The sequence below is a fragment of the Athene cunicularia genome (genome assembly GCF_003259725.1).
Source record: "Athene cunicularia isolate RWA chromosome 1 unlocalized genomic scaffold, athCun1 chr1_part2, whole genome shotgun sequence".
Lineage (NCBI taxonomy): Eukaryota > Metazoa > Chordata > Aves > Strigiformes > Strigidae > Athene > Athene cunicularia.
The window spans coordinates 5509318-5521919 of NW_020799092.1; the positions used below are offsets into that span (position 1 = coordinate 5509318).

Sequence of the window (12602 nt, forward strand, 5' to 3'; positions counted from 1 at the left end):
ATGGGTGATATCATTAGAATTAACAGGTTTTATTAACCTAGGTAAAGCTAATGATTGTTCCCAGGTCAGGCTTCAGGATTATCTGTGAGATCTTATGCTTGAAGGTCATTTCATTTTGACATGATGGATGTGTCGATGTATGTATCTAGCTCTCAGAGCATCTACTCCAGGAGTTACTTGTGGTCTAGACCTTTCCCCTGATGTCTAGAGAGGTTGTCAACTTGTATCAGAACCAGTGGCAATTTTCCAGCATTCCTAGCAGTGAATTCCCTACTGTTATATACATCTTGGTCCATTCTGGTTTTATTACAGTATCTTTGCTTGCTCTCCTACTATTATACTTTTCTTGAGTTACAGTCTGTAGAGGATTGAACTACCTGAATTGCTCCTGGAGAATTTTTTTTTTTCCAAAAGAAATCCCACTACTGTCCTTCAGTAAACTATATTAATCCATCATGAGAAGTGAGGGATTATGTTCTTAAATTCTTCTTTTGAAAAGCTCCTGCAGTTTTATATTTGAAGGATCTTTTGTTTCCATGAGCTATATCCAGACCTAAGGTTGTGGTGTTTACTGCATGGTAATGAGTATAAGGCTTAAGAAATCCATCTTTGCAGTGCTCTACTTATTTGATGTTTTTAGGAAATAAAACAAAACTTCTCAAAAGGCACCTTCAATCCATCTTCCATTATTTAAAAAATTTCTTTAAGCTGTAAAACTCTTTGAGAACCAAATAATTTTGTTTGTGCAGTATTTCTTTGTTGCTGCTTCACTGCATATACAATGACTTCTACTGAGCTTGGAAATGGCTGTTGTACTGACATAGATATATATAGTTTTCTTTTTATTTTTTATATGATTATTGTGTGCTCTAGGTGGATTAAAGAAAATCCCCCAAAGCTACAGAAAACAAACAATAAATAAAAAATAACATAAAAGAAAGAGCCCTCAGTACAAATTCAGAGAAAATAACAGCTTCCACCACTTCTTTCTGACCTTTCTCAGCCTATAGTCCCACTTTAGGGAAAACATAGGAAAGTCAATAGTTCCTGACAGACTGTCCTAGTCACCAGTCTAGTCTTGCCTATGCCAAAGGGAGAAGTGAAGTCCTGCAGCAAAGTCTCTTGTAATTTCCAGCTACATAAAACAAGGGGCTGTTAAAATTAATTTTTAGATTATAGAAATGCTTGCATATTGCACAGGAAAGAAAACAGTCCAAGCCAGCACTTGGAAATGTGCAGGCCTGAAATAACACTTCATACTTCCCCTAGGAAGTAAGTAGCTTATCTCCTGGAGCAAAGCCTAACATGTTTTTTGCAAAAGACGCTGCTGAGCAGGTAGAGATACTCTGCCTTGGCTCCAGTACCTGGATAGTTTATAGGCTGATCCCTCTTCACCCTTAAAATGCATTCTCATAATGTCAGTTGACAAAAACCTGATAGTGAAAGGCCATACACTTCTTGCCAACAGCAAGTAATAGAAGACACATTGCTATCACAGCAATATACAGAAGTTTCTGCATCTTGATGGAAGGATGAAACTCATTCCCCATCTAATCTATGCTATACTGTCTTATTGGGGCTGTTACCACATAGAAATTCCCTTTTTGTCTTTGTCCCAAGTCTGGTTCCAAATCAGTTCACAACAATAACTTGACCTCAGCCAGCCCCCCTGCAGTGCAGCCGGACCATGCCTCTGGTTTACACTGGCAGAGATCATAGGCAGATCATGAAGCAAGTCATGTCTGCTCATGACTCATGAAGTTTTCAGACCAAGGGACTTCTGCATACAGACGTTGTGGCTGTATATGCATATCCTCACTGGTAAACTACTGTGAAAACTGAAGCTGGAACTGCTGAAATTAGTGTAAATAAGAACTAAGCTTGGCCACTGTATTTACAAAATAACATCAAAACATTAATTAAAAAGAAGAACATTAATGAAAGGTAGTGAAACCTGCAAACATATGAAAGGAAAAAAATAGGCAGAAGATAAAACAGGAGTATGGACCTGTCTCCCTAAAATATTTTTTAGAACACTCAAAACACTTTTTTTTGTGTGCTTTTTAATGTTTTTTGGTTTGGATTTGTACTTTACAGAAATAGTGATTGATGTCCATAAACAGTAATGCCATGTCTGGCTTAGCAAGACACTCCATTCCTGCTGAAAAAGGAACAGACCATCATTTGGTGGTCTGTGGACTGAGATATCTACCAATCTGATGGCTCAGGTATAGCTTTGGATATGTTAGTTTTACTTACCACATTCAGTAGCATGATGATGCAAAAGTTGATGCACACTGCAGTCCCTGTAGTTGCAACCTGAGAGTTATTCCTGATTAAAGCCCACTTAAAGGCAGCAAAAGTGCTGACAGTCACAACACGGTAAATAACAATGCCAAAAACAGCAGCAATCACCACACAGATCTAAAGGAAGAAAAATCAGAAAGAAGAACCTGAAAACTTTCAATAGAACAGGAGTTAAGTTCTTCCTGAAACTCTGAAAAACAGAACAATTAACTGAAAGACTTAACACATCCATTTTGATTCCTGAGAAAGGTTTTAATATGAATATTCTTACTGTGAAATTATTTTTACCTTCCATGATGCAAATTATCTTTGAAAATCATTATTAAAATAATTTTTAATTTTAAACATTTTCTTGAAAATGTACCTCTCCCTTAGCATTAATGCGGGAAACAGTGTTGCCAACTCTTGAAATTAGAAATTTTCCTTAACACATGTTCTGCAGTGTGCAAAGGCTAGTCTCAAGCTGATGTCTCAGCTTGATGGTGTCATATTTGGGATGGATTTTGTTTTGATGGGCTTATAGGAAAAATGTCTCCATTTGTAAGCACTGCCTCAACAACAACCCTGGCAAGCCATCCTAGCAAGCTGTTTCTTGCTACAGTTCTGGAAATATTCTATCTAGGGAAGGCAACAAATTCAATTGCCCTTGTAATTTCTTCTCTGATGAGACTTTCAGCAAATGTGACAGTTATAATGTGAAAGCCATGCAGCTGAGCCAGGCTGCTAAATCACTTGCTGCTCCATATGCAACAGTTGAGCACTAAATGAGAACTGTTTTCCATCATGACCAATTTATGTCACAATTTAGCAAGCCACCTAAAGGACAAACAGTTGGGAATTAACATGGGTGACTCATAGAAACTCTGACACAGTACCCATTAGCCATCTTATTAGATAAGGAGAGAGAGTTTCTTCAGTAGAAGACAGATGGTTATTTGCAAAAGACAGGTGTCTTCCAAGGTTATCATAGGCAACTGAGGTATAGCTAAGCTAATTGAATGTTCATCTCAATAATGCTTTTGCCCTTTTTGTCCAAGATTGCTTTCGATAATTTTGAAGCCACCAGTTTCCTTACAAGTCCACTGCCCTGTTCCCTCCCATCTGGTTCAAGCACAAACTTGCTGGGCTACCTCACCTACCTGGCTCTCCATAGCTCCTGAAGTTATACACATATAGAATTTTCTAGATTTCTGGAAAATCCCTAGTAAATTCCATGAGGGTCTGAGTTGATGTCAGCTGTGTTTTCAAGACCAATCCTACAACTGCTGTTTCCATGTGAAAAACAGTGAATAACCACTTCAGTGAAGTAGGAGGCATTTCAGCAAAAGGGCATGCAGCTCTCTGTTAGGAGAGATTTTGCTGTTACATTTAGTTTTGCACTTTGGAAGGGGGAGAGATGCCTCATTTTAGACAAGAAACATCTTTTTCTGCATTTCAATTACACTAGGAATGTGAACCCTCGTTCCTTACCTCTTCAATACATGCAAAAACTAAGACATATTAACATCATTAAGCACTCTAGGTACCTTAGTTAGGTTCTCTGTAGTTTACAAAAAACAACTGCCTCTTCCACGGCATCTCTCCCCATCAGTCTGTTCTGTCTACACAGGGGAGGCAAAGAAATCAGTAAACTAATTCAGTCAGCTGAAGTTGGTGCCTAAATGTGATAGCATCACTATTCAAGCACGTGTGTTGCTACATATAACAGTATTATGTGTATAGCCTTGAAGGAAGGACTTAACTATCTGTGAGAGTCAGTGAAGAGTAAACTAGTGTAGGACTTTACAGAAACTCAGGTGATTTGCTACACACGGATTTTCAGCCTGAAGTAAATGTGCTAGAGCTTATTTCACTTTCAAGCAGTCATATCCAATATCTCCATCATCTTTCAGCAGAGATAATGTTATTTCGTGGTTTTTCAACAGGTAAATAAATAAAAGTTCTCAAACCATAAAAAATATTCCAGATGCAGAAACGACGAGTCTGCTGCATTTATCTGCAAATGCTTGATAAGGCTCTGGCTTCCCAGATATGGGGTTCATTCGTTCTTTCTTGGAGTACTTGGCTTCAAACTGTGGACGTATTTCCTCCTAAAGAACAGACAATGTTCACATACAGCACAGCTAGGAAAGATTCTACAGGAAACTTCAGACCATTTATCAGATCACTGTTATGGAGATTTACATCTTTGAATTCAGCAGCTGGCACTGCTACTATAAAAGCTGATCTGGGAAATCAGGTCTCCTTCATGAGAACTAGAATAAATCATTGTACCCATAAAACAACATTGGAAGTATTTACTAAACTCCCCAATTAGTTACTCATCTAAACAATGCTTTTTCAAACTATATGGCTGTAAGACAAATAATTTTAAAGTTGATACCACAGAGTTTTCCAGCCTGATATTATCCTATTGATACTAGAATTCTACAACAAAGCAAAAAGAAGGAAAAAAAACCCAAACAACTCCCTCTTTTCAAACACAATTGCTGTTTGCTAGGTAATTGGTGATCATCTCACTATCAGCAAAAGTTTCTCAGCATTTGAAGAAGAAGCCATGCCATCTAATATTGCTTAACTCCTCCTAACTTGGACGGTATTATTAGCAGGAACAGATTTCAGCAGCAGAAATGTCAAGTTCTGCTTTGCCACAAAAACATTCTTCTGAAATGAAACCTGGGGATTTCTTGGGGAGAGACTTGGTTACATCTGTTTACAGCCTTGTCAGAAGACAGAGTTGACCCTTAGTTCAGGTAAGACTGATTTCAGGTATGACGGTTTTCAGCTGCAGTAGGGCTACCCCACTGCCCTGCCACCCAGAAGGTTCATCAACGGCTGCATGGCCTGTGCCACCTCACCCTAATCTGACACTGGAGATTCTGTCAGAGATGGGAGAGAGCACCAGACTGCAAAGATGGACTTTCACAGCTGCTGGCAGTCTGTATACATTAGATCAAGTTTTACAATGCTCTGATGAATGCTGGAGAACTGGCCCATGGTAAAGCTGGTTACAAGGGAGCACAAAAGCAGCTATGGACTGTCTGTGCAGTTTTTCCACAAGGGCTCTGCTGTGCATTTCTTTTTAACAGCCAAGAACTCAGTTTACCAATTTCACTTCTAACCCTTCACCTGCATTCAACTGAACTTTGACTGAATGAAAGTTGTAAATACCTGAACCTTAAATGACAGCAATGAAATAGGTGAATGTTAACTGCTCAAACAAGTCTTTGAAATGTGAATAGAAATAAGATATCCTAAAATCCTACATCACATAATCACAGGATCACAGAATCATCTAGGTTGGAAAAGACCTTGAAGATCATCTAGTTCAATCATTAATCTAACACTGACCATTCTCAACTACACCATATCCCTCAGTGCTATGTCAACCCTACTCTTAAACACCTCCAGGGATGGGGAATCCACCACTGCCCTGAGCAGCACATTCCAACGCCCAATAACCCATTCTAGAAAGAAATACTTCCTAATATCTAGTCTAAACCTTCCGTGGCGCAACTTGTGACCATTATCTCTTGTCCTATCACTTGTTACTTGGTTAAAGAGACTCAAACCCAGCTCTCCGCACCCTCCTTTCAGGTAGCTGTAGAGGGCGATGAGGTCTCCCCTCAGCCTCCTCTTCTCCAGACTAAACACCCCCAGTTCCCTCAGCCGCTCCCCTACGACCTGTGCTCCAGACCCTGCACCAGCTCCGTTGCCCTTCTCTGGACACGCTCGAGTCATTCAATGTCCTTTTTGGAGTGAGGGACCCAAAACTGAACACAGGAATCGAGGGGCGGCCTCACCAGTGCCGAGTACAGGGGTAAGATCCCTTCCCTGTCCCTGCTGGCCACGCTATTGCTGACACAAGCCAGGATGCCATTGGCCTTCTTGGCCACCTGGGCACACTGCTGGCTCCTGTTCAGCCGGCTGTCAATCAACCCCCCCAGGTCCCTCTCTGACTGGCAGCTCTCCAGCCACTCCTCCCCAAGCCTGTAGCGCTGCTGGGGATTGTTGTGGCCCAAGTGCAGGACCTGGCACTTGGCCTTGTGGAAACTCATCCCGTTAACGTTGGACCACCGATCCAATCTATCCAAGTCTCTCTGTAGAGCCTCCCTATCTTCACGCAGACCGACACTCCCACTTAACTTGGTGTTATCTGCGAACTAACTGATGATATACTCTATGTCCTTATCAAGATCATCAATAAAGATGTTAAACAGAAATGGTCCCAACACTGAGTTGTGGGGGACACCATTCATGACCAGCCACCAATTGGATTTAACTCCACTCACCACAACTCTTTGGACCCATCATTTTTATAAAATTCCCCCGGGTTAAAAAAAAAAAAAAAAGTCATGTCTTATTCTCATTCTCTCAAAATTTGAAAGCACTTTCGCAATATGGTTAATTTCCAAATTCAAGCAGCAACCTGGTAACATGGTATTAAAAAATTCTGAGGCATGTATGCTCAGCTGCAACACCTGTGTAACTAGTTACATGCTTGAGGGAACCAGGCTTACATTAGCTATATACAAAGGCTAAACGTTTTTGTGGAGGCAGCATATCATCTTGCTCTTATTCTACATTGCTCAAGCTACTCCTGCCATATCAGGGCCAAAGGCTGCTGTGCAGACCATAATTTAGCAAAAAAGTATTCCTGTGTGCCCAGGGACATGCAAAAGGACAGAGTGTAATAGCATTGAAGCAGGGCTCTTCAGAATTGCACCCTGTAGATTGTGCAAGGGCTCTGCCAGCTGACTTACCAAGTCATATACAAGAAACACTTCCTTCTTTTTAGCTCTCTCTAAACCAAGGTTTGATTATCTTTTATAATCTGCGCTACAAGGAAGTGCTTAACATATCCACCTGTCAGTGAATCTAGGTATCTCCTATGTTTTCCAGTCAATTTGGATAATAAGAATGCTATTTTTACAGATACCTCTCCACACAAAACTGAAACTCTGGCATGAACCTTCATACCTGTTTAAAGACACCCAACAATGCTGAGCACAGCTTGGGGCAGGAAGCGAACAGTACTGTATCTGGCTGAGGTTAACGATATAAAGTGACACCAAAGAAAAAGCATGCTGTAAATAGTAACAGAAGCCATATTTCAGCTGGGAGTGCCAGGAACTGTGCATAATTGGCTTCTTGTTGCCTACCCAGCCAAGACACAATTACTCTCCATGTCTCCCACTCTGCACCTTATTTACAAGAAAAGAATATCTAGATATACAGGGTCGAAAGAACCAGAACACATTCACCCCATGTCCTCATGCTGGGGGACCTTGACACTGCAGGGGCTGCTGTATGCCTTCCTTGGGTGAAAATCTAAAATGGTGAGAACTTAACAAGGTTGCAATCTGAACAAATGTAATTGTCCTTCCCATCATCTTCGTTCTTTTATTTCTTTGTCACTTAATTCAGAACAGAAAAGTGATAACGAAAGTGATAGGAAGCCTTATAAACATGGGGTTTTTTCAATCTATTGTTGGTAGGAATTAATAAATTTCCCTCTGTAGCAAACCCTTATTTTTCAATTTGACAATGAAAATTAAAGCAAGCAAAAGCTAGACATGGCAGATAATGTTAATAAAAATAACAATCTTCATTAACAAAGCTTGTGACTTAAAATGGTAATTAGAACTCTTTAATTGATTTCTTTGAAATAGCTAATAAAAGAAATTGGCTGATTTCGCCCAGTGATAATTGAAAGGAATGTAGAGAAGAAATTTAGTTAAGCAATGTTTTTATTAGAAAGCAGCAGCCTTGGGAGTAAAATTTTCACCTTATGGAGACAAAATTCTCACTGATATCTTACTGACATGTACAACTTCATGAACAAATTCCACAGGATGTGTCTTTTTCAATTTACACAGAACACACCACTCTCTTTCATTCCTGCTTCTTAAACATGGATCATTCAAGTTCTTTACTCACAGGAGAAACCACACTGCTTTGTGGAGTATCAAATGTGGATTAAGGTGCACTGTCTTCGGCTAGATCTTTCTGTACTAGAAGAATTACTCCAAATTTCTTTGTGAAATATATCCTTTTATTTCAAGAGGTTTCTGAGCCCTTCAAAAGGTGAATTCTTACAGGAGTCCTATCCTTTCTAGCCCAATGATATATTGTCCTCTATAGCCCAGATGTAGAAAAGGGATTTGTAAAAGATTGAAAATCTGAATCTTGACCACTGGCCACCCCCAGAAGTAAGTTTCTTTCAAAGACCATGGTCTGCAGGTCATCCTGCTTGCAGTCGATGGCAATGGCAAAGTGAAGAGGTGAACTTTGAACCACAGAACAAGGAAACAGTCTCAACACTTTTTCACCTGGGACACCTTTTTTCAAACTGTGACTGTCTCAGGGGCAAAGTCCTGCAAAGAACCCCAGTACCAGTGGAAAAGTGCAGCATTTGATACTCAAAAAAAGGAGGCAGTGGTCATAGAGCTAACCTTAAAGCAAGAACATGCTTGAGTTCTGCAGTAGGTACGGGAAGTGGCAGCTATAGCATCTTCAGAGAAGACACCTCTGGGAGGCAATCAGCTCCCACTCTTGGGAACAGATGCCTCAAATGCTGATACTGATGCTGTGATGACTGGTCACACAAATCTTTGAGAAGCAGCCAGTTGAGTTCTTATTGGCATCTTTGACCTCTAATTTGAGAGAGAAAGGTACCATCTCGCACACTGCTTCTGAAAAGAGTGTTACTGCCTGCTGCAGAGACTTATAAAACTCCCTCTAGAACTGAAAGAAGGTGCAACGATTAGCTCTGGAGCAGGTACACTCACCACTGCCTCAGGGCATCTGACTGAGGTCTTGTTGACAGAGCTTATTGGAAAAAGCCTGGTGTGAGAATAAAAGACAAGCTGACCATCAGCAGGGAGCAGGTATCCCCTAAAAATTACTGACATGCATATGTTATCTTGCAGGCCAGACTGAAATAATCTGCCAATGGAATATAAGCATCTCATAAAAAATAATGTTATTTGATAGACATCATAAAATAAACACATAGTATTTCTGAGGATAGTTTCAACTACCAGAAGCTCTTTCAGGCTTTCTGACTGGAAGAGAAAAATCTAACAACTTTTTTCAGGGTTTATTCCAGCTAAAGGCTTCATTGTATAGGCACGGTAATGCTCTTTCAAAAAAGCTCAGAAAGCTGAGAGCAAATCTTCCATGGGAATGCTTTCCTCCAGGCTCTGCAAGAGGACATGCACTTGCAGTAATAGCAGCAAGGCTGTAAGGAGTTTGGGGACGTGCATGAAGAGGTTAAATGGGCTTGGAGCTGTTATGCTCACACCTGAACAAAAGACTCCTCCAAGCATTACCACAGCACCTAGATATCACTTAGTATTATTACATGGAAAGAAGAAAAATAAAAAAGCAAAGCATCACTTAAGGACAATTTTGCCAGGAAATTCATTATTTGCAGATAAACTGATCATAGAAAATTCAGGTGGAAGGCTTTGTAAATCATCATAATCCCAAATCCAGGTAGGTTAAATTGTGAACGTTGCAGATATGTAACACCCTGAACTATAAACATCAGCAAGACCAGGCCTCCCGGGAAAAAAAACCATAAAAAGGGCCTCGTATTGTACTTGCTTATGTATTTTGTTAAAGGCTCTTTCTCATTCTGTGGACGCTGAGCTATAATCCTGATTTGGAAACTGCAATTTGGTGCATTCATCTTTACTTTAGCTGTCAGAAGCAAGTATTGGCTTTTTTGCAACTAGCCATGAGGAGACATGATCACTGCAGGTCAATCCTGACCAATATTTGAATCTCAGGCAGGACTATCTGAGTGTGATCTCTCTGTGACTCATCAGCATTGCCAGAGCTGGCTGTTAATCTCAGGAGAGTTAAATCAGTATCAGAGTATTTTCTAAATATGTGACAACAGTCCTGAAGTATCACCAAGAAGTGACAACATATGTGCACAATTAATGATGTTCCTGTTGCTTAAAGAAACCAATTTCCAGTTGTGTTATGACATTTTATGTTATTGGATTATTTTTTTAGCCTTTTAGCATTTAAAAAAAAATCCTACCAGCAAATTAGCAACTATACCATTTCACAGCCTACATTGACTACATTGACAGACTACATTGTCTCATAGATAAAAAAATCCCATAGCTCAGAAGTCTATTTTTCTGTGGGCAAGACTAATGAAAAATAAATTTTTCCACTGAGGCAGCAATATACAAGTTCAGCTGCACTGAGACCACGGCAGCAGCCTTTTACAGTCCCTCCAAGCACTTCAGGACAGCCTCTGGAGAGGAAGGAAAGCAGACTCTGTGGACACCTGTATGTCCAAATCCCACTCAAGCAGCACTTTTTCTGCCATACCCACTGAATCTTGCTTTTCCCCTGCATCAAAAGGCTTCTAATTCCACTTAGATCTCAACTCTCAGTCCCAAAAGCACGCTGTGTCTTTCTGGTAACCACCACAGAAAAAGGCTGAGACTATTTTTTGCTGTTTAGTTTTCTGCCTAATGGGAGTTCCTCTACCAATAGGGGATGAAATAAGTCCTTTTTGTTGGTTCATTTCCCTCAGTCTCTCTGCAGCACTGTATACTTAGGTAACCAGCACCTGAACATTCAGAAGCTGGTACAAGCCTCACAAGGCTTTCTCTCCATCAATATTCTTAGTGGCTATCTAAATGAATGGATAAAGCTCATCTGCCAAAATTCATGGTACCTGGGCTGTCAAGAATTTCCTTGGATTGAAACGAAAAATTTTTTTGTTTCCCCCAAAGAGCATTTTTTTCCCTTTGATCACCCACAATGACAGCCACTGATATGTTGAAATTAATCCAGATTTACAAAGGTGTGAAAAGAGGACAGTTTGGTCTGGCGAGTTTCTTTGTATTCCAGAAGAAATATCCAAGGAGAAAAATGCTTATTTACTAGTTTATGAAGATTTAACAAATGAATTGAAAATAAATCCAAAAGAAAAGTATTTTTAACCAAATATTTTTCTATTAAAGAATAAGGAGTACATCTTTTTATACAAACCTCTTCTTCTTCCCAGTCTATCAAGTCCCAGTCATATGCAATCACTGCTCGCCTTCTTTTCCAAAACTCCAGAAAAACAGTTGCTGGAGCAAATAGAAAAAAAAATACAAAATTGTTTTTAAGTCAAGAAAATGTTAACAACTAATACAGAACTGTTGAATGAAGCTGTTACATTATTTTCATTGCTTTGCATAAATGGGTTCCTTTGAACAGCAAATCATGCTGATGATCAAAACTGCTTTCAAAAAGCATTGCTTTCTAAGGATTACTTTGCTTGCTTCATGTATGATTGAGGCTTGAGATATTTCATTTAGTGCTAAATGAGAATGTTTAATTTCTAACCAACAAAGGGAAGACTCTCAAAGAATAAAATTGTTCCTGTGAGTCATCATTACTAGATATAGCAGATTTCTGATGAAGCTAAAGATTTCTTGGGGATATTGTAGATAAAGCAGTAACTTTCCCTCTTGGAAAGCCATTTACAATACACAGAAACCAGAACCCAGAGAAAGCACATTCCAGTGCATGTGCAAATGTACTACTGAGGAAATCGGAACTTTTGCCTTACACCTTTCTAATCCAGACCATTTCTTTGACATTACATGAGTGTGTGTATGTGGTAGGGCATTAACCATATTAGCTGACAGGATGGCATTAACCAGTTATCTGACAGTTAAACATTCTGTGCTGTACAGAAGTTATTGACAGAGTTCAAGATAGTATAATATGCCTGTAAACAACTGTGCTTTCATTTTGTGATGAAAGAACAATCAAGGAAGCACTCAGTCATAAAATAATATGCTTGTATTCTGGAGATTAATACTGAGCCTGTTTATGGTTACAGCACTGGTCCCAGTTTTGTGAAAGTGAATTTTTAGCCAGTAAGAATGATTATATTTTAATGTATTAGCCAACGTAGCTAAGATATGCTTAGAAAATGAACACTGTGAGCAGATAAGGTATCAAAAGCATGTCTGAGGAGGAAGCTATTCGGTTTGAAAACATTTTCACATATCATGTTATCCTTTATCTGATAGCTGGAGTTATGTTACATCAAGTAATCAGCTGCTTTAATTTAATCTAATAAAAAAAAGTCAATTCAGTCTCCTGAGCTTAATGTTTCTATGACTTTTTGTGATAATTGCAGTATGATTGGTTGGGATCAGCAAAACTACTAAGTGCTAATGAGGTTCCACTGCTGCTGAACCACCACATTGTTCATTCCTTGACTAATCTTCTGGTGGAGCTGCTTCTCTCCTATCAGCTAATAT

General features: G+C 39.6%; 1 protein-coding gene across 5 annotated transcripts in view; it reads right to left on the bottom strand.

The window, feature by feature from the left end:
* The window catches only part of ANO4 (anoctamin 4), a 203708-nt gene that overhangs the window by 28247 nt on the left and 162859 nt on the right, over positions 1-12602 (bottom strand). For all 5 annotated transcript variants that reach the window (XM_026868394.1, XM_026868396.1, XM_026868395.1 and 2 more), the window contains 3 exons: positions 11332-11414; positions 4257-4397; positions 2260-2424 (listed from right to left, as the gene is read on the bottom strand). In XM_026868394.1, coding sequence (XP_026724195.1) covers positions 2260-2424; positions 4257-4397; positions 11332-11414 — 389 coding nt within the window. The remainder of the gene's footprint in view (positions 1-2259; positions 2425-4256; positions 4398-11331; positions 11415-12602) is intronic.